Source organism: Gavia stellata, chromosome 6, assembly GCF_030936135.1.
Source record: "Gavia stellata isolate bGavSte3 chromosome 6, bGavSte3.hap2, whole genome shotgun sequence".
Lineage (NCBI taxonomy): Eukaryota > Metazoa > Chordata > Aves > Gaviiformes > Gaviidae > Gavia > Gavia stellata.
The window spans coordinates 3,399,990-3,421,909 of NC_082599.1; the positions used below are offsets into that span (position 1 = coordinate 3,399,990).

At 39.5% G+C, this 21,920-nt stretch overlaps 1 protein-coding gene across 1 annotated transcript; it reads left to right on the forward strand.

Annotated features, from left to right (window-relative positions):
• Window positions 1-1,360: 1,360 nt before the first annotated feature.
• LOC104259736 (uncharacterized) lies at window positions 1,361-21,468 on the forward strand. The gene is made up of 7 exons (XM_009815234.2): window positions 1,361-1,402; window positions 9,019-9,182; window positions 13,483-13,584; window positions 14,131-15,937; window positions 19,011-19,145; window positions 19,267-19,447; window positions 21,212-21,468. The coding sequence occupies exons 1-7, from the start codon at window positions 1,361-1,363 to the stop codon at window positions 21,466-21,468; spliced, it is 2,688 nt and encodes an 895-aa protein (XP_009813536.2).
• The last annotated feature ends 452 nt before the right edge of the window (window positions 21,469-21,920 follow it).

Consider the following 21,920-nt stretch of genomic DNA (forward strand, 5'->3'; position numbering starts at 1 on the left):
CGGTTTGAGCATGCTTCTCTGCTCCATGGTGATGGAAATGCTGTAGGAAACCTGACAAAACTAGCTATCAAGAATGGGTTAACTAATTCATCCAGCTCTTAGCCTGTTTCCAGCAGGCCCTTGGAAAAGAGAAGACTGTGGGTTGAACAAATCTTTGTAGCAGAGTTCAGATTGGACATCAGGTTAGGTAAATCCTTAGTTCTACCAGTCAGGTCAGAGTTGGGTGTGGGTATAGTCTGACATTGTCTTACTACTTTAGAAGAAGAGCAGGTGCTTTGTTAAGTTTTAAGAATTTATCATGATACAACTGTTGCACACTTTATCTTGATTTATCTTAATTGTAAAAGCAGCCCTTCCTCCATTCATTGCTTCCACCAGTTAAAGCTTTGTGTCAGTGAAGGTGAAGCCTTGCATTTGTGTAATGCACAGAGTTTTGCTGTGTCATGTAATGCAAATGGCTGCAGTTGGAGATGTGGCATGCGTGCAAAGTGCAGGCATGTCAGTAGGCAGGGGCAACTTGATAATCTGCTTTTCAATGAGGGAAGTATAGGAGGTTATACTGTAACGTGTAAATGGACGTGCAGAGAGCATAGGAAAGGATTTTAAATCTGCATGTTATACTTGGAGAGCTCCTGGGAACATGCTTTTATCACGCCTGGTTTTTGATAGCAATGTGTGGCAGGAGCCAAGCTTGCCTTTGCTGTTGACCGAAGCTATGAGTCTGAAGATGCTGTGGAGCCCTTAAATGGGTGCAGTCCCAGGTACTTGAGGATTGTTTGTCCTACCATGTGATGGGATGGATGTTCAGTTCTGTGGCAGATGTGTGCCTGTGAGCAGGATCCTGGTGTGAGCTTACGCCCTGGCGTGATAGATGTGGTCCTGTGTGATGTATCTGTCTGCGTGACAGGATAAAGCTGAAGAGAGGAGTCTTGTCAGGCAATATGCCCCTGCCTGCGTGATCCTAGGTGCAGCATGGCGCAGCTGGCTTACCCATTCTGGGACTCCATGTGACCTGTGGTCAGCGGCTCTTGTATCTGCTGAGCTGTTCTGTCATGTGGGATCTCGCAGCAATAAAGCAATGTCGTCATTGTTCTGCGAATGTGTAAGAAAGACGTAGGTGGTACTGGAGGACCTGTGGGTGGTGTGACGTGGAGAGGTGGTGGGAGGAGCAATGAGGGGTAGCTGGAAATGAGTTTCATGCATAATAAGTGCAACTTTGACAGACCTGGTAATTATTGCCTTTTTTTCCTTTTTAATTGCTTTTAAATAGGTTAAGTCTGTCCTTAAGAATCTAAATTTCTGCTTGCATGGCAATGCTGCATACTTCAGAGAAGAGAACTTGTTTACTGATAACAAGGACATGTTCAAACAAAGTGCCACCCCTGGTCATTACAAGTCACAGGTGAGTCCAAAAAGTGAATTTGTTTAGGTAAACAGAAATAAATACTTGTATGATATGTTGTTTGTTTTTTCTAACTGAATGTATTGAATAACCATGTAACAAAAAAACCAACACCTGAAGAGAATGCTACATGACAGATGGAGCAGCTTTCACTATTGCTTTGTGTCAGTACAGGAGAGTATTCCTCTGTTCATGGCAGCCAGCCATTCCTCATTCAGTCTGGCTTTGAGTGCCTCTTGTCAAGGGTGTTTGTGGACTTACCACAAAGTCTTCTGAAGAACGACTGCTGGAAGTTACCATGGACAAAAAAATCCTTGATTTTATGAAATTAATTTCTTTAGATGGTAGTGTTTAAAACAAACAAAAGAAATGGCCCGGTAGCCCATGAGGGTTCTTAATGGTAATTGGCTATATAGAACCCATATATTGAACAAGCATCTCATAAATGTACTACTTCTCCCCTCCCTGCCCTGCCTTAAGTAGTGCTTTTTTATATGATTTTGACCCAACTGTCCAAGGGAGGTCTGACAGACTTGATTCCTTTTTCTCAGAAAAAAAGTTTAATTCTTTGCTGGAAAGGAACATTTCCCTTTGCTGCTGCAACAAGCCTTTTTGATGATATGAAATTGGGATTTAGAAGGAAGTCTCCAGTAATCTACCATTTTTATGATTTTGTCCTTGATACTAAGAGAGATATGAATAACTGACCTATTTCCTCCCCTGATTTTAATTTTTTACATATCCCTGTTACCTGTTTACTTCTGCTGGTTAGTTTCCCAGGTAACCCAAGAAGACAATTTATAGAATTCTGATTTACTTTGGTTTTTTTCCTACTAGTTTCAGAGAATTAATAGCAGTACATTCTGAATGGGTTAACCAGTTTCAGTGTGCTGTAGATTAAGATGGCTGTAGGTAGGAGTTATTAAAAGTCTTAAGTCAAAAAACCAAAACAATGCTTTTTCTTATGTTTGCTTTATCTTGCCAAGAAAAACAAGAAATAAACAGGAAGTATTTATCCTGCCAAGAAATCAGAGAAGATTACACTCAGTATAGAAGTAATAATACTGTGCAGTGCTGTCACTTACTGTCGTTACAAATAAGGTAGGATAGATATTTAAAGAGCATCTGGGAGCAATGCTCTGTAGCAGTGAGTTCTTGCAGTTTTGGGATAACTGACTGTAAAAAGGCTTTTTCCTAATTTAGCTCAAATGCTTTTTGGAAAATCAAGAACTTTCTGTCAGATGGGACTTTATGTATATGTCAATAAAAGTAATTTCTTTTAATTATATAATGAAGCAAATATTTAGCTCTGATTACATTATTTTTTAGCTTATAATACATCCTTTCAGAGAATTGTTAGTCTGATATAAGCCATAGACTGTTCTCACCTCCAAACAGGAGGAGAGTGAAGCCCTATTGAATTTTTTAGTCTGTGTCTTCTAATGCTATAGTTTAGCGAGGTACCCCAGATATACGTAATGTCACTGCAGATGTTTCATACAATTGGCATAATGTAGTGGTCTCTCTGAAAATCCCTGAAACTCCTTCCACTCTGCTTGAGGAGCCTTCACTGCTCTGTCAGCAGCTATTACCATCTTGGAACAGACAGTTACAGTCTTGAACTGTTTCCAGTACTTAGCTGGACAGCACCCGAAACAAAACATTTCCAGTAATAAGAAATAATATTTCAGTCTTCTGCTGTTTTCACAGTGCTGTTAAATCTTCAGACAGAGGATTTTCAGAAGATCATAGATCTCTGTCTCCTAGCTGCCCATCTCAAGCAGTGGTGGTGAGGCAGAAACCTCTCTCTGTGGAAAATTTGTCTCATGTCTGTGTCTGAAGGTACAGTGAGGGGCACACTGGCTCTTCCGTGCATCTTCTGCCCTGACCGTCCTTGGCAGTGCTCAGGACCTGACTGCACAAGGTCCTGAGCAGCCTGCTCTGACTCCAAAGGTCCCTTCCAACCTCAGCTGTTCCAAGATCTCTGCCATGCGGGATCCTCTGTTCCCAATACAACTTACTGATTATCAAGTCCTTTACCAAGATCTATAGATTTCATTTGCCTCTACATGCCTGGCAGCTGTGCTAGCTTGGTGCTTGATTGGGGAACGGGAGGGGAACAGGAAGAGGAGTGAGGGAGTACCAGCCTTCCTCAAGGTCTTTGCACTCGCTGCTGGAGCAGTGAAACCTTGGGTGTAGGAACAGCAAATCTTTATCAAGCAGCCTGGGCGAAGCAGAAACACAAAGGAACAAGGCAGCAAAAAGTGAGTTGGCGTGTAGCGGAGCACAGGGCTCATCATAGATACCGTAACAATATCAGTGCCTAATAACTTTGATACTATTTAGTTTCATACATATAGTTGAAATGTTAAGTTATACTGATGAAGTTCTACTCATTTATTTCTCCTAAAATAAAAGAAACTTTGGAAGAGCTTCTAAGTACAAAGAACTGCATGAGGCTTTTGGAAATAGTGAATGTTTTTGGTAAATGCTTCAGTTTGCTTACTCCTCAGTTACAATGAGCTTCTTGCAGAAGTTACAAGCCCTCTGTGTGCATTTGAAGATAAGATGTGACTTAAGTGTTAGATGTCTTGGAAAAAAGTGTGTTCAATTTCGTATGCAAGGAGAGAGTTTAGTATGTGCACATTTCCATTTTACAGGAAAGAAAAGAAGCTGTGTCTTGTTATGCTCTGAAAGAAAAAAAATCCATCGAGATAACGTATCTAGGTTTTAGATGTGGTAAGTTTCTTTGTTGTTGTTGTTTTGAGAGGTAATTTAGTGAGAGCAACAGCTTTCCCATGATTTGCAGGGTGGAAAGAATGAAGTAAAATCCTATTGAACACTGTAAGAGTTGTCATTTGATTTTTTTTTTTAAATTATTTTTATTTTTTGAGACAGCATTTCATTCCTTGATCTTTAAGGTTGGAATTCTGAGCAAAACACGTCTGTGCCTTTGCAGGCAGTCCTTTCTTTGCAAAGCCAGTTATGGAGGTTATCATTCTATCTGAAATTCAGTGAAGAATTTGTAAACTGTAGGAGGCAACACACTGTTTTATCCCCTTTTTTTTTTTTACTGTAACTTGTTAGTAGTTCATGTGTAAAGCAGAGATGAGAATTTCTCAGTTACCTTGAAATTTTGTTTAACAAGCTAGAATGACGGTCTTTAGTGTTTTGGAAGTGCTGAGTGATGAGGCTGTATCAAGGGTACGTGAAGTACCTCCTCTACTGATCTTTAGTCACATTGTCCTGCACACTCATGTTAGCAGTGACTAATGGCTCTGAAAATAAAAGATAAATCCATTGGTTACAGATCCTATTTTTAATCTATGCAAAAGTATTTTATACTCTAGCCAAGGAACATAATTTATCTCTGTGTGTTGCTTCCTAGTAGACTAAATAAGACGAGGGCCTGGGCATTGGCATGTGCTTGTTGATGCTGCTAAATTATTGCTAAAATTTTGGCCTTGGTAAGTTACTGCTTTCCTAAATGATACTTCTGTGTGGTTCAGGAGTGATTTGTAGCAGACAGTTTAGATACCACCCTCCTCTTCTTCTGCAGGGTAAGAGTTTACCTGTATCGTGTGAGCGCTGTTGTGCCATTGAGTCTCTGGGCCAGGAAGTTGTTCTTGTCTCTTTTTATTTACTGACATAGCTATTGACAGTGTATTTGTATGGAATGTTACAGGATATGTGTCTGGCCTCTGCAGAGCAATACCACCTCTATTTCTGTTATTAAATAAGGATTTGTTTGGATGAGTAAGACAAGTTTATTGCAACCGATAAGCCCTCAGTGTAAACTCTTTTTTTTATTCAAAATATTGACTATGCCCTACAGTGTTTTTCTGTCCTGCTCATGGTAGGAGCACGCTTGGCCAGGTAATATTTCATTACTACCTTTTCAGACAAGACCCATGAAGGGAGATCTTCCCAGTCTTTGACAGCTTTCACTAAACCAAATTCCAGCTGAGGATTTGTATAAGCAAGATTTTACTGTTCTACTTTTGATAAAAGAGGGGAGAGAGAAAAATTAAATTAACTTAGCATTTTCTCTTTTAAAAGGATGGGGCATGAGAGAGTGAAATGATCAATACTGAAGTTTCGTTCTTTTATTTTATTTAGATATAAATAACTTTTAAAAAGCTCGAGCTATAAAAAACTTTTAAAGTGGCTCTAGACAGACTGAATGCATAAGGCTGTATTCAGACTGTAAATTTCCCCTAACTCCCCTGTTGTCTATTGGCTTGTTCAGAGCTTCAGAGGAATTTCTCCAATAGTGAGCACCAGTCTCATAGAGCTGGCAATATGGTTCCTAATGACAATGCAATTTTTATCTCAGAAGCAATAAAATGGGAGTTTAGTAGATCAGCTTAAATGTTTTTAAGTATGAGGACCCAGTCATCACTGTAGCACCATTTGTTCCTTTTCCGTTGTGTTTTTTAGCCTTTTCAGGAATTTAATAAGTACATGGTTGAGATCTTTCTGCAGTTATTCAAAAAAGATTCAGCAAATGGTTTCATTTGTTTGATTCAAGGCTAGTTTGATCATCCTGATGAAAGAGCTTTTTTTTTTAGCTGGCTAAAAATTAGAATCTGAATTTTTGTACCTATTCCAGCTGTATTTACAATGAACAATGTGACATAAGTTTCTTTTCTTGTCATAGTCCTAAAAAAGGTCTTGCTGTCCATCCTGAGCAGCCAGGTATCTGGAGTTCAGCATAGCTTCTAAATGTTAGGGTCTTAGATTAAGCTAACTACACTTTTTTCTGCAGTACGTTCAGAACTCTTCCTGCTGCCAGGTTGTACACACAGGACATCCTCCAGCAGCAGCTCTGCAAATTCCTGTTCATTAACTTCCTAGCACTGTGCCCTTCTGTGCCTCTGTCTGTAATGAGAGACTTGGAAAGATGGACAAACCTGCTTCGCAGGAGGGCTTTGCTAGAGGAGTGACGAGCACACCACCACCTTTTTTTAACCTGGAGCTTTTGTTGAAAAACTTTGACTAACACATCCAAGTGAAGCTGAGGATCGTCAAACAAAACTCCAGGTTATCTTGTGGCCTCAGAAGTGATCTTAGTTATGTGCAAATATATTGGAACTTCCAGTCATTTAATCTGTAATTTCTTTCCATCCTCCCAGGCATTGCTGTCCATATATTAATAGGCAGTGTGGTGGCAACTTAATGCACTCTTTGGGGGCTGAAGATGAAATATATTAGTATTTGTAAGGAAGCAATTCCTTTTTTATTCTTCCTCCCAAAAAAAGTTTATTTTTCGAGTTGGCCTACTGACCATGTTTTTGCCAAGAACACAAAACAAATTCAGACATTGTTTCAGGAAGATGGATTGAATTACTCAAAGAAACTGAAAGGCAGCATCTTTAATGACGTCTGTCTTGAAACAGGAAATCCCCTCAATAGATTCTTTTAAACTGATGTAGTGGTGTTTTTCTTTGTTCTCATAAGAACCTCAGTGCACTAAGAAATGTTTCTAGAATTGGGTGGGAACAGATGCTGCTAAATGTTCTCCTTAGGACAATTTTGTTAGTTACTGGCCTCCTCAGGAAGGTGTAAAGCACAGAGCTGGATGCTACAGTCAGCTCCAGTCTGCATCTGATCCCATGGCCTCTTGCAGCTACTGATACAGCCAGGTTTTTTGGGAGTTTGGATTTTTTCTGTTGTTGGGGGGGTAGGGGGTTGGGGGCTTTTGAGTCTCCGAAATGTTATTTTCAGTACCACAATTACTCCATCTTTACTAGATGCCTTTACTTATGAGAATTAAAGGGCAGCTAGTTCAGTTCTCTATCATAAAAACTTTTTTTTTTTTCAAGAAAGCTTGAGGTTTTACTCCTAGAGTCAAAACTTGCAAAAGTTAATTAACAAGGACTGGGGGTCGCGATGGTCAAGCTGGATGTTAATCAGCAGTGTAGGCTTGCAGCAGAGAAGGCCAACCCTGTGCCAGGCTGTCTTAGCAAGAGCATAGCCAGAGGGGTGAGGACTGATATAATCCCCTCTGTTCTGCCCTTGTAAGACCACAGTGGGATACTGTGCCCAGTTTGGGGCTCCCCAGTACAGGAAGGGTATCAGAGTGAGTCCTACGGAGACTTCCAAACTGGTTGTGGGCTGGAGACTGGGATGTCCCAGGAGAGGCTGAGAGCTGGGTCTGATCAGCCTGGAGAAGAGAAAGGGAAGATTTTTATGGGTGTGTGCAGCTGCCTTATGGGAGGTTATAGAGAAGGTGCTCCAGACTATTTTTAATACCTTTTTTTTAAAAAAAAAACAAAACCTGTTAGATATCACAGAATCACTAATGTTGGGAAAGATCTGTAAGATCATCAAGTCCAACCATCAACCCAATGCCACCATGCCCACTAAACCATGTCCCACAATGCCTCATCCACATGTTTCTTGAATACCTCCAGGGATGGTGACTCCACCACCTCGCTGGGCAGCTTATTCCAGTGTTTCACCACTCTCTCAGTAAAGAAATTTTTCCTAATATCCAGCCTGAACCTCCCCTGGTGCAACTTGAGGCCATTTCCTCTTGTCCTGTCACTCTTCACTTGGGAGAAGACACCAACACCCACCTCTCTGCAGCCTCCTTTCAGGTAGTTGTAGAAAGCGATAAGGTCCCCCCTCAGCCTCCTCTTCTCCAGACTGAACAACCCCAGCTCCCTCAGCCGCTCCTCATCAGACTTGTGCTCCAGACCCCTCACCAGCTTCGTCGCCCTTCTCTGGACATGCTCCAGCACCTCAATGTCCTTCTTGTAGTGAGGGGCCCAAAACTGAACACAGTTTTTTAGAGACTTTTGCCCAGAGAGGAGGTAGTGGGATCTTAAAACTCAGCTGGGCAAGTTTCTGAGTAGCCTGATCTAACTGGGTCTGCTCTGAGCAAGGAATTAGGCTACATGACCCCAGAGGTCCCTTCCAACGCAATGTACGTTTCTGATACTCTGCTTAAACCTTTGTCAGTCACAGGTTCTGTCATAGCAATTCCTAGTTGAGATACCTCGTGAGGTGCAGTTCCCCATGTTACTTAGATCTCCTATTATTATTCTTTGAATGGTAATTCAGCCATTTATCTATAATAGCCTTTTCTGGACCAGTACTTGAAGACAGATTGTTTTTTCTTATCCACCTTTTGCTCTATGAAGTTTACAAATGTCCTTCCCTGCTTACATTGGGCTCTTTGCTGGAATATTTTGTGTTTTCAGGGATATAGCAGGTATAATTGCTCTTCCCTTTGTTTTTTCAGAAGGGGTGTGTATGCCTGTGACATGTGCATTTCCAGTCATATAGGCTAGAAGATTCTGAGCTTGTGAACGTGACACGTAAACACCTACGATGTGAAATCTGTAGAGAATTCCTACTATTGTATAGTAAGTAATTTTTATTATTTACTTACTTACTTTTAGAAGATGCAGAAATTGGTCAGATTTGGGCTACTTTAAGGCAGGGGAGGGAACAAGTTTTGGACTGTATCCTTTTGTCATAGCTACGTTTCATTTTCCTGAAAAATTATTTGGCTCAGGATATAAAAGGAAGGGTTTGCTTTGTTGCCTTTACTGCTCATTTACGTGAATGTCTAATGTTCAAAATGTTTACTTCTCTTTTCGACATAGGTAAATAGCAAGAAACAAAAAATGGACACTCAATTATTTTCCCCATTATTAGGAGCAATTACTAGTACACCACCTCCGCTAGAATCTTCCCGTCTCTATAGTGACTGGTCATCATGTGGAGAGGATATTAGCTCAAAAGCTTTTCAAGACTGCACGAAGAAACGGTATGAGCATTCTTGGTATGATCTTATGGTGGTGTTCTGGAACACTGCAATTGTTACGGAGCAGAACAAATGGCAGTCTGGATCTTTTTAGGAAGAGTTTATGGGATAACTAAAACTTACTAGATTTTCTTTGCTGTGTAATAGTTATTATAGAGGTTGTGAAAAAAGGAAGGGAGTCTGTGTGTGTATAGGTGTGTGTGTTTATATGTAAAAACGTTTTTAAAATTTAGAAAGAATACTACATTTAGGGAATGAAATGGCAAACTGCCATATGTAATTGAAAACTCCTTAAGGAAAAAAAACACTCTCCTTCCGTGCCTCCCATCCCTCAGTACCATAGCTCATAATGATCCTGCTTGATAATGTAGAGTATTTCCTGGAACATGAACAATGCAGAGAGTGTTAGACACAGCTCGAGTGTAAGTGGTACCTCTGCTGCTGAAAGTATAAATATGCGTACAGCTACTCTTGAAAATACGCCAGCCTACTGTCTTATTGTGCCCTTGATACAATGCACTCAAGTTCGATTTTATATAAAAAACCCCCAATTTTGCAGTTTGGGATGCTGAATGAATGCAAAGGGTCTTTGTTACTTGAATCATGAAACATTTTTAGTTCCCTGGAGAAATCCACTCTGCCCAAGTCTTGACTATTGCAGGCACTTTTGATCATCCAGTCTTAATAATGCAGTAAAATTATTAAAGGTACAGAGAAGGGCAACGAGGCTGGACAGGAGTTTGAAAGCTTCTGTGTCAGTGGAGAGTAAATAAAACTACTGTTAGGTTTTGATAAGTCAGCTCTGCAGAGGAATGATTTCTATGAAATCGTGAATGATACAAGGATTGCAAGGAACAGGGAATGATTATTTCGGTCTAGAAACTAGGGGATACCCACTGAAATAAGTGGTTCTCTCCTTTGTATTGGTAATTTTATAGCTTGTGTACAGCAATTGAAATCGTAATGTTTCTATTCCAGCCTTAGAAATGGGTAAACAATGATTTCATATTAGGCTTCCCACTCTCTTCGTTCCGTCTTAATGCCAAGTGCTGGCAATATAATACTGCCTTTTTTGGGGGGGGTTGTTTGGTACAGACTGGCACAGCAGCTTTTCACACCAATGATGATGCTGTTAGCATTTGTAATATCAATCTCATTGCAATTTTTTGTCACTTGCCTAATAAGAAAAAGGAAGTTTGAGGTGGGGAGAAGTGGTAGTTCACTAGTTCACAAGATGCTGGAAGGTAACAGTTAAAGAAGATACATACATTGCAAAGAACCTAAATACCATTATCTTTTTTTTTGCTAGTTTTCCCTGGGAAGTGTCACATTTTTAATATATTTGTTTTTAATAAAATATCATGTAGCTTTACTATTAGCAGTAAGTACTAAGTTTAAACTCTGAGCAGCAATCCACTAATTAAAATATACAATCTCTTCTTAACAGCAGCTTCTAGATTATTGCAAGGTAGCAAATGCAAGGTAGCTTTTTTGAAAAAGTGATTCAAAGAATTATACAACTAAATGGTACTTGTCTGTTAATGCTAATCCATGTGTACACCTATTCTGACACTGTAGCTACGCACTAGTCCTTAAGGTTAAAAAAATGTTAGTTTTTTTTTTCTTGTAATATTTTAGGGTACTTGGTGCCTAACTGTATTAGGTGCTGTACACCTGTGTCATCTGAGTTCCTCTAAGCTGCTCGGTGAGAGCAGCTAATCCATCACTGGGCATTTCTTTGCAGTGTAACTTTGCTCATGCTTTTGTCCTTTTAATTCTCAGTTTTCTAGCCATTGAAATCATTCCACAATAAATTCTAGGAGCCCCAGTGCCTCAAACCTATACATAGGCCTTTTGTTAGACCTCTATTCTGCTGTCACAAACTTCTCTTGAGGAATGTCCATTTGAAAATCCATCCTTGTTCAGCACTAGATTGGTTGAAGTTATTGGCACCTTCAAAGAATTCAGGCATATTCTCAAATGCAGTATCCCTCCGAAGGAAGGCAATAGTCTGTCTCCTTTCTGTCCTCAAAGGCTATGGACATGTCTCCAGCTTCAGTTCTAGAGTTAACCGCAACAGCTGGAACAGCACATAGATGTGGCAAATGTACCATTTCCATTTGCCTGTTGCTCTTCTGCAGCCCTCCTCCTCCCACCAGTACCTTGGAAGTTTTGCTGAGGGGCTGTAGGTCCTGGTTCTTTTGTCCTATTTCTTGTTCTTTCTCTGCCTGCAGGGGTAGGCTTACTCACTGCCACGGGCTTGGTGTCAGGCTGGATGTTCCTATTCTGTTTGGTATAGTTCCATGCAATTTGGTACGGTTTTGCCTTTTCTGTGTGCTGTTTATTTTCATGTATTCTTTTCATGTTGCTCTGCCTTGGTAGGCAGTAAGTTGTCTTGTAGCACTGGGAGGTAAAAATTTGATTCCTTGCTGCTGCAGGATCAAGGGATTTTACAGCAAGTGTTTTCTGGTACCAAACCAGAAAGGACAATAGCTGCGTACCTTGGACTTGAGAAAACTAAATCCGTCTTATGCTGGGATTTTTGTTTTTAACTTTGGTTGTCCTGTTGTTGAGAGCAGATACTTTATTTGGAGATCAGTAGACAAGAACGTAGTTGACTTCTTTTCCACGTGTGTCAGTGTGTTTCATGGGAAGTATCTTCCTTTCAGGGTGGATCAGGATTTTACAATACAAGATGCTTCCTGACATGTTCCATTACCAAGGATTTTCAGATCACTGGTAGCGAACAGTACTGGCTTGAGACACAATGGGTGAGGGGTGTTTGAACAAGTGACTGCATTAAGAAATAGAATTTGTCAAGGATTCAGGTTCTCCTGCCTCGAGTTGCATTGTAGTGCTTCTGGTGTATGCACCAGATGGAACAGCTAAACATTTCATCTCACTTCCATCTAGTCTGTAAAATTTGTTTGGGCAATTTTAGACTCATGGCTGTCCTATGCTTGTTCTTTCCTAGGAATGTTTTTTCTTTTGTAGTCCACCCAGCTTCCTGCTGCCCTGTCTGCAGTTCTAAATTGGCCAGTAATTTTATTTTTAATTTCCATGCCACATTGTAAATTGACTCTTATCTCTGCCTTGCTGAAAATCATTGTGTAGATGCAAGCTTTCATCTGTGATCTCCAGTTGGTTGCAGAAATGGGAAGTAAATTGGCCTCCTTTAAAAAAAAAAAAATTGCCCTCTGACAAAGATATAGAAGAGGTCTGGTTGTCAAGTATCAGTTAGTCATACATTCATAAAACATTTTCAAGAATCTTTGCACTTATGTATAATCTAAACAAAATTGTATAGACCAGATTCCTTACAGAGGAAACTGAATGGTCATGAGGTAAATAACAGAGGTATTTAGAAGTCAAAATGTGGTGAGGTCATAACAGCTAGTAAGGCTTAAGTGGCTAATTTTCACAGTGGCAAGAGATTACCAAGGTGATAGTCTTAATAGCTTATCCCAAATTTTATAGTCTTTGTTAATTGGCAAAATTAGCGTGAGTAATTATGTGGCAGCATTAGCAGAGGATGTAGTTGTTTGGATAAGCTGACACCAGGGAAGACTGAGAGATCTTCAGGGACGCTGAAACGAATCAGCTGAATGAGAATAGGATGATGAGTGAAATTTATTGAAGTGAAACAATGCATGTTAGAGGGAAAGAGGTCTTAACAGTGTTATGTTTTAATTAACTTTTGAGTCTGAGTTAGGTGTCATTATAGACAGCTCTGTAAAGCTCTCATTTTGCACCTGAAGTAAAAGGTGAAGTTGGGCTTCTGTAAGAGTAGTGGTATTTATCAGGAATATTTAATAAAGTTTTGACCAGCTCCTTTCTAAAAGGGTTTTAAAAGGTGATTCAACTTAAGTATGACTTAAGTTATTTGTTTTTGAGATTACAATAATAGTTCTTGAATTATGAAAGTAGATAAATTGGTATCCTCAAGATTTTGAGAAGATTGATCATATTTACTCTCTAAAGGAGACAGTCAAGATTTGAAGAAATAAATGTCTATAAAATAGTCATGTTGATTGAAAAGAGAGGAGAGTCTTTTGCTGCTCCTGTCTCTTCACATAGCAACTTAAGAAGTGAAGCAAGAAGTTAGGAAAATTGTTCTACTTCATTTAGGCTATAGAATTCACAAATGCAGCAAGAGATTTCTGTATATGGGTGCTGAGAATACACCAAATTCAGAACACTTAGAAGATGCTGCTAAAATAAATTAAAGGTTTAATGCTTTACTTTTCCTTTTGCCTGTTTTGTTTATAAGAAAGACTTTTATTTATTTAGGCTTTTTTTTCAGGGCACCAATAAATCTTTCTTATTCTGGCAATGGCCCTGATATGTTTGGGCTAGTGTCAAGCATTTTAGAGGAGCCAAGCAAGCCAGAACCAGTTACAGATTGGTAAGTTTGTTCTGAAAGTTCTTATGTGTTGCATATTGGGTTTATGTCCTTCTGTCACACAGATACGATACACATTTTGAATTTTTTCAGAGTTGAGTAACGAAGGTCTCATAAATCCCCTTGAATAGAGAAGTTTTTTTCTTTACTTCAATTGCCAGTAAAAAAAAAAGGCAACAAACTGTTAGAAATGGAAATTTTGTAAAGTCTTCCATCAGCTTACAGCATTTGGGGGGAAAAAAAATAGTCTCATTTTAAGCAGTAGGTTGACTGAATACAGTTGAATCTAAAATATTTAATAAATCCAAATAAACTCTGCAGTTCTGAATACTAAAAACATTAGAGATCAGCATTGGTAGTCAGATTTCACATAGCATTTACTCAACTGCAATGGGAATATTTTTTCCCTCCCCTTATATTTTGGAGGAGGGCTATGTATGTTTAGCCAAGAATGTAATGGGGGAAGTGTGTGTGTGGAGTGTAACTGTGAGATGTGAACTGTTTTAATATAAGAAATGTTTTAAATCGGTTTGTTTAACTTTGTTACAGGAATTCTCTTTCAAGATTGTTTCCACCTATGTGGGCACCTGATCTTGGAAGCAGTGGTGAATTCTCAGGGCTCTCATCTAAGCACTCTGTTGAAAGTAAGGATTTTTCAAACCTGATGGGAACACAGAACTACTGTCAGGAACACTTGCAAAAGTCTCACAATGTGGAGATGTTACACAGAGGCTTGGAAGATCTTCATCTCATAGAGTCTTGGCTTTCTCCATCTGGCCCTTGCACTCAGCCTGATAATATTCTGAAGAACAGTTATGCTGAAAATTCCTCTTTGCAAAATAATAATACAATTCACCAAGAAGGGTTTCCATTTCAAAATGTAGACTATAATCAGCATTTGTGCAGTTATGATCACATGAGGTTAAACGGAGACTACGAAAAAATCGGTTCCAATTTTAGCACTTTTTCTTCTCAGAACGGAATGAAAGAGGGCACTAGCATTCAGAAAGACTATTGGAAAGCTGAGAGAGCAAGAGGCAAAGTTATGAAAAACGATGCTCAAGAACAAACTAAGTATTCCCCTGATCTTTCCGGTCAGCCTGTTGATGACTCTTGGGATAAAGCGTCCCAGGACAACCACTTGTTTTCTAAGAGATATGAAAACTTCACAGCTGCTCGTAAATTGCAGTCATCTCTTCATCCGTCACTATATTTTTTCAATCAACCCCCTAAAGAAAGTATTTTTTCTGGAGGGGCAAACAGAAAACCACAGGACCCCCATGTGCAAAATGGTCATCATAGCTTTACTTTGGGGGATGCTTTTAATAATAATGAATGTAAGATCCATATTGGTCCTAAAGAATGCTCTCATAAAATTTCTGAATATGATTTATCTGTAAAAAATGTTGTGCAAAATGGGAGTTATTCATCGTACCATGGACGTACGTGGCTGGATGGGAAAATTGCAAGTCCGACAGCTGCATCGGATATCACGTACGGAAAGCAAGTGGCAGCAAGTCCGCAGTCATCTTCAGGGGTTTCAACCATGTCCAGTGGTTCTCCCACCCATCAGCCTATAACACAGGCCTCTTACTACTCACAGATCTTACCTGTCCTCCCTTCAAGGAAAGATGGAAGGTTACAAATATCAAATGGTGTTTCCAATAATTTGGGAGTTTCTAATTTCATCTCAGAAAATCAGAAGCAAATGAAACCCACTGGACGGTCACAGCATGATTCGCTGAGTAATAAGGAGGGGCAATACCGTAAATTCCCCATTAATTTTTCATCTGACTGGTTAACACAGCAGAATGCTGTAAGTGAAGACCCTGAAAAATACCACAGATTTCCAAAAAAGCAGACTCAAGAAAATAGTAATAAAGATGACAGAAAAGGCAGAAGGAATTGGATTCCTCATTTTGGGTATACAACCCCAAACCGTCAGCAGTTCAGTATGTTCCGAAAAAAACACGAACAGAATGGTGGTAGCATGTCAGATTTCATCAATCCTTCTTTTCTTCCTTCTTTCCCATTAATGTCTGATTTTAAGCAAAATCCCAGCTTTCCTCCATTTAATCACCATCTCTTTTCATCAGCAAATAATTTCAGTTTTCCTCCGTCATCATTTCCGTTCTCAGAACTTGTTGATCTTTTTCATTATGATGATTTTAACCACTTGAATCCCTTCATCAACGACCTGTTTTGTGGGGAAATAGCTGCACCGTATTTTGCCTTTCCACCACCATTTAACAAGTACAGACCTCCAAGAAATCGCAGTGGACCTGCTAATGAGCTTCATATCCGACTGGAGGAGTGTTACGAGCAGTGGAGAGCTTTGGAGAAAGAGAGGAAGAAGGTAAATCACAACTGACAATAACTTCCTGTCAAAGCTGGTGATTGCATGAAACTATCTATAGAGAGTAGATACTCCGGGTTGTCACGTCTTTTGAGGAGGCGAGAATTCTGTTGTCACGTTGTTAGTTTTAAATACCTAGAACACCGTCTACGACATCTGTCAATATAACGCTTGTATTGTTTGGCATGACTGGTTTTAAATCGTGTGTGGCTTTGAGCTTCAGTTTCTAAGGCTCTTTCCCCTTAGGGCTGCTAACACAACATTTCGCTCTATTAACCTACAATATTTGCTACAACAAATGCGATAACAACGTCACTGGCCAAAGCACTGAATTATCATTAGCTTGGATGTTTTTAATTTATATGGTCAATAAAAGTTCATTAGCTAGTTGTTATTAATTCAGTAGGCCTTTGTTACGACTCTAGAGCCACCAGCTATGTATGATGATATAGCAGGGCCCTCACTATCACAGGTGGTTCTTAAAAGTACTGGCGTTTTATGCACCTTAATGCTCTAAATGTTCATATTGCACAGTTTGGTTACATTGATCTCTTTTCTTTTCTTGTGCCATACTGCTTCTCTCCAACTACTTCTTTAACTCAAGTATTGTAAACCCAGGCTGTCCTTTTCCCTGCACAGTCATTTAAGGAGAGAAACTTTTGTGGTGTTCTTTGGTTTTGTTGTTTTTTTTACTGTCAGTGATATAGTGGTGTCTTTCCCTTATTCTTTTTGTTTCTTGTTTTACTAAATTTTTGGTTTAGTAAAAAGAAAAGCAAGAAAAAGAATCCTGGGCACCCTGTACATGGCTGTAGAGAAAACCTACAGTGTTTTGAGTGGATGTGACTTCTCCCAAAGGAAGGTTCAATTTATACTCTTCTTGTTACAGTCACTTTCCCGCCTCAGACTCTTGCTAAGAACTGTTGTCAGGGAGGGATCATGCTACTGATAAATGTGTTACACTTGGGAATGAATGCCGTGCGCTCAAAAGGAGCAGGAGCTTTCCCAAGAGGAGTCAAATCTCTGAACGCCATGCCAGGTCTTGGAGACTAGTTTGTTGATAATCCGTGGTCCTAATTATACACTGTCAGAGTGCCTGTCTCCTTCTTCCATGTTGGAGAAGGCTCCTGGTCATTGGATAAAGAGACAGGTATCTGACCAAACTGGACTGCTCTGGAGAGCAGCTTTTCCTTTCCAGCATCTACTGTGAGACCTTGCTAATAGACTTTTGGAAGTGTATCTAGAACTGCCTATATTGTTTGCTTACTGGTGCCTTTAAATAAGACTCCTTTCTGCCCATCCGGTCTTCTAGGAATTCTCTACAAGTGAGAAAGGGTGATGATGATTCTTGCTCCAGTCTATCCGAGACAACAGTGTTTTCATAAACTCTTCTGCTTCCTGTTGTGGCAAAGAAGGCTGTTCCAAACCTGCTCATGCAGAATTTGGGTCAATTAAGTCATTTGGGAGGACTGAATCATTTTTTTATCTCATAATACATGTGTTTTCATCATTAAAGGAGGATTGTTTATTCTCATATCATGTTCTTAATAATCAAAGGGATTTAATTGACTAACTTGATCTGGTCCATTCTAAGTGATCCAGTTTTATCCTAGTGATCTACTCAGGCTTTCTCAATCCTTGATTTTTGTAGTTACAGTCTACACCTGCAGACAGCTTTATGAGAATAAACTGTTCTCAGTCCCACAAGCCAGCTGCCATAGCATGACTCACGTTCCTAAAACCAAAATACTTCCCCAAAAAGGGGATGACTGCATCCCAACTGCCTGACAGGAATGTGTCTGGTTTGTGTTAATCCCTCTTTGTAGGTACAGTTTGGGAGGATGCTATAGCTCACCTGGACATACATACGTAGGAAGGGACTTTCTTTTGACATTCTCACCCTTTTGATATTCTCGCCCTACATGAATTGCTTAAGAGTGTAGACAGAAACTCCCCCCAGTGGGACTTGCATTTAATTCTAGCTTGTCTAATCAGTCAGCCGTTTCAGTTCTCAGAAACCTGTTCATTGCAGCTGCTTTGGAGTCACTGAGCTTGACGGTTTCCTTTTATAAATATCCCTTTTCCAGGGATCCCTCATTTAAAAAATGTCTATGAATTGTCTGTTTGGAATTGCCTGCAATACTACATGTGCATATAGGTTAGTACTGTGAATTGCTTATCAGCTGTAATTCTTAAATACCTGGTGTCGTTATATGAATTCATGACCCTTTCTCCATCCATTTTTTTCTGAATGTCTTTCAGGCTTCTGAGGTGAATGCAGGAGGAGTCAATCAGCTCTTTAAATTCATTTTAGATGAGGGCAGAGACTAAATAATATGGATGTGTCAGTAAAGCAAAAAGCAAGGGACTTCAGCACGTATTTTCAGTACAAATGTGCATAGTATGAATGTGAACTTAACCTTGCCTTGAACTGCAGCGTCGTACCTAGAGAGAATCATCTGCTAGTTGTGTCTTTTTTACTCCAAGTGTAAGAAGTTCCTGTCCAAAAATAGGTTTGGTGATGTTTAGTCACTGCCTGCGTTGTGTAGTGGTTTGGCTGGTTCCTTTCTCAATGGAGAGTTTGGCAGCTGTGTTAATGATGTTTTCAGAGCTGATACCAGTTTATGTTACATTGGGCTTAATCCTGATGCACTTTAGATACAACTTATGCTGGTGTGATCACCTGTTTCTTTTGTTAATAATCATAGTATGTGACATTTGAGACATGCAGTGAGAGGCATACAGTGTAAATTCCTGGGGTACTGTACAAGAATTTCTTTGCCTAGGTCTGTGTCCAAGATTGGTTAAAATAAAGTTGTACAGCATTGGTTCTAAATGTTGGCACTGAGCGTTGTACACTGAGGTAGAGCTGAACTAGAGAAGTAGTCTCATTTTTCCAGCAGCTGGTTGTACATCTAGACAGATATTTGGGAATGTTTTTCTGTAAATGCAGTCAGAAGTAAAGATAGGAAGGGCGCTTCTGATGTAGTTGAAAATTCTAAACAGCCCCAAAAATATGTATTGTAATATTGTACTAATTTCAAACACTTGCAATGGCTGTTTGTTTCCCCTCCAGACTGAGGCTGACCTTGCAAGAAACTTTCCAGGAAAGCGCGTCTCTAGCTCAAATAACACTCCTGTGTCCCGGCTTCCTGCTAACCCATCACGAGTTGATCGTTTGATTGTCGACCAGTTACGAGAACAAGCCAGGGTAAGCTTTCTTGAACTATTGTCTACTGAGCTGTAATTCCTGTGGGTTTTTTGGCTTTATGTTTGTTTAATGGAGACTTAAAAACACTTAGTGATTTTGGTGTTTCCAATGTATCTGGCAGGTGCTCACACTAGTAGGAAAAATGGAAAGGCTTTGTGGTACCCCTGTACATGGTAACATATCCACTACATTGGAACACCATATGGAAGCCATTCACGTAACACAGGCGAGGCGTAAGGATGAGATTGTTAATGCTGCTAATCCACAGAGGCAAGGAGCAGCACGTTATAATAATGAGAAAGGTAACTGCTTTCCGTTTCTGTAGTTTTAAAACCTTTTTCAAAGATTTAATTGTGAAAATATGGAAATTTGAAATATGCAGCAATTATTGTAAATTCCACAAAAAAGGTTTGTAAACCTAAACCTGTCACTTTTTAAAAGGACTTTAAATTACTTAGAGATCTCTTTTCTTTTCTGTTTTTCTGTTACTAGTTTAAACACTGTGAAACATTCTCCTCTTGACTAAAAGAGAACTGTAAAAACTGTTCAGTGATATTATATAACCATAAGTAGTTGTCCTAAAGATAAAAATATACTTGTTTTTAAACAAGTTGAATTTCTTTTTTTTGGTGGTATTGCTAGTCTTTCTTTTCTCTTCAGCTTAATAAGTAAAAAAATGTGTTGCTGCTGTGTTAATCGATTGTGTCTGTCTACCTTGTCTAAATCACAAAAGCGCCAGAAATTACATTTCACGATTCCCAACTTCTGTTGAAGTAAAGCCAGAATGATTTGTAGTGGTAGTATGTACTTCTGTAGAAGTAATGCAAAACTAGGACAAATTGCATTCCCTTCTAATAGCATAGTGAAAGTGATAACTTGCTATTCAGTATAATGATTGTACAGCTGATATGTATAGAAATTTGGGGTTTGGAGGATCAGATTCTTTTTCTTCAGAAAATACCTGAAAATTATTTCCAAAGAGGAATATACTTTCCTGGCCTCACCCCCATCCTCTTTTGGATCCTCACTTGGCACTGTCCTGTATTGTCTTACGTCCTGCAGGGGAGCTGACAGTCTGTGGTTCCTTTTGGCTTCCAGCAATCTGTATGGGATAGTTCTTCCTTGTATGAAGGGAAAAATAACCTGTCAAGAGAGTCAAAATGTTCTGCTTTCACAAGTTAGGTGTCAAGCACCTTCTTAATGATGTCATATCCTTAAAAGCAATAGTCCTATATGCACACCAAGTTCTAAAATTACTCCTAAAATTGTGTAATGTGACACTAGCTCCAACAATAAGCCTGGAAGCAGGTAGTCATCATCTTACAAAAAAACCCAAACCAAACAAATCCCACAAACCGTGTTTTTGATATGCTTTATAGTAAAAGTATATGGAAGCATAATTTGAACCATCCATATGTCGTACTTGTAGTTAGAAAAGTTTTTTGGTTAATGGTAACATCTGCAATATAGTTATGTTTCTGACAAAGAGTTGTGCTGCTGTTGAGTGTCTAAGCACAATCTAAATAACAAAAAAAGAAGCCTTTAGTCTGTTTTCCACTGTGAAATACGTGTTTCTTTGAGTTCTACTGCTGGTGGTTGCATATCCGAAGATCAGCAGTGAGCCTTTTCTCACTGTGAGGCTGGCTGAGTATCGGTGCCACTGCAAGGAAGACAGGAGGAGAAAAGGATTGCATCGTGCTCATATGGCTGGAATTGAGTAGGTAGTTTTACTCATCATACTTATTGAGTAGCATTGTAGATAGTCCCCTCTGATAACATGAATTAAATAGGCTTAATTATTGTATTGCAGGCGTGATGGTTATGCCACTGCATTTTGGACACAATTATGGTTGCTATTAGTGTGAGATATTATAGTTAGCACTTGCAAGAGAGGAATGCTAACTGATGGAATCCAACCCATGCAGTACCAGGGTACAGCATTACCTGTTTCTTGAGCATGCTTTGTGTACCGGTGGTGGGTTGAACAAATTCACAGAATTTTTTAATGTATTAATGTTAGCAGGCATGTATACTAGTTTAACCTGTCACGTGTTTTTCTGTTGTAGATGTTCTGGCTCTGGCAGCTGCCATTAGAGAGTTGGCTGCTTCCACGCGCAAGGCTCGTACCGCTTTATGGTGTGCATTACAGATGACTTTGCCAAAAACCTCTTCAAGGGGTCCAGTAAAACAAGAAGTTGTTGAACAGGCATTGCAAGAGCTTTGTCCTCCGAACGCAAGCACACAAGACAAGAGCAGCGCAGAGCATGAAAACAAAGGAAGCAAAAAAGAAGAATCCGAGGCACCCATGAGGATTCTGGAATAATAGCAAATAATAATAATAATAATAACAATAATAAAAGGGAGGCTGAAAGCTGAGGACGGGGAGGGAAGGGCAGTGTCCTGCATAGTACCATGGAAGGTGTTTTTCATAGATTATCAAAAAGCAAAAGGGTTAATATAACTGATCAGTGCTGCAATTCTATTACTGTGATTCTGGTGTTGAGAGACACATCTTGTAATAGTGTTAATGCAATTTTAATATTGCTGGTATTGCAATGTCTGCTACATAAGAATTTTATTATTAAGAGGAACTAAACAATAGCTGAGCATTTCCTTGTGTGCTTATCCAAAGCTGTGTATCAGCTGTGAGTCAAGCCATGACCTGGGAAACCAGATGTGGTAGAACTTAATTCTTCTTTTTTTGTTAATGATACAATTCAGCATACTTAGAAAAAAGACCCGTTTGAAAGATATCTCATAATTGTTCAGGTTTTT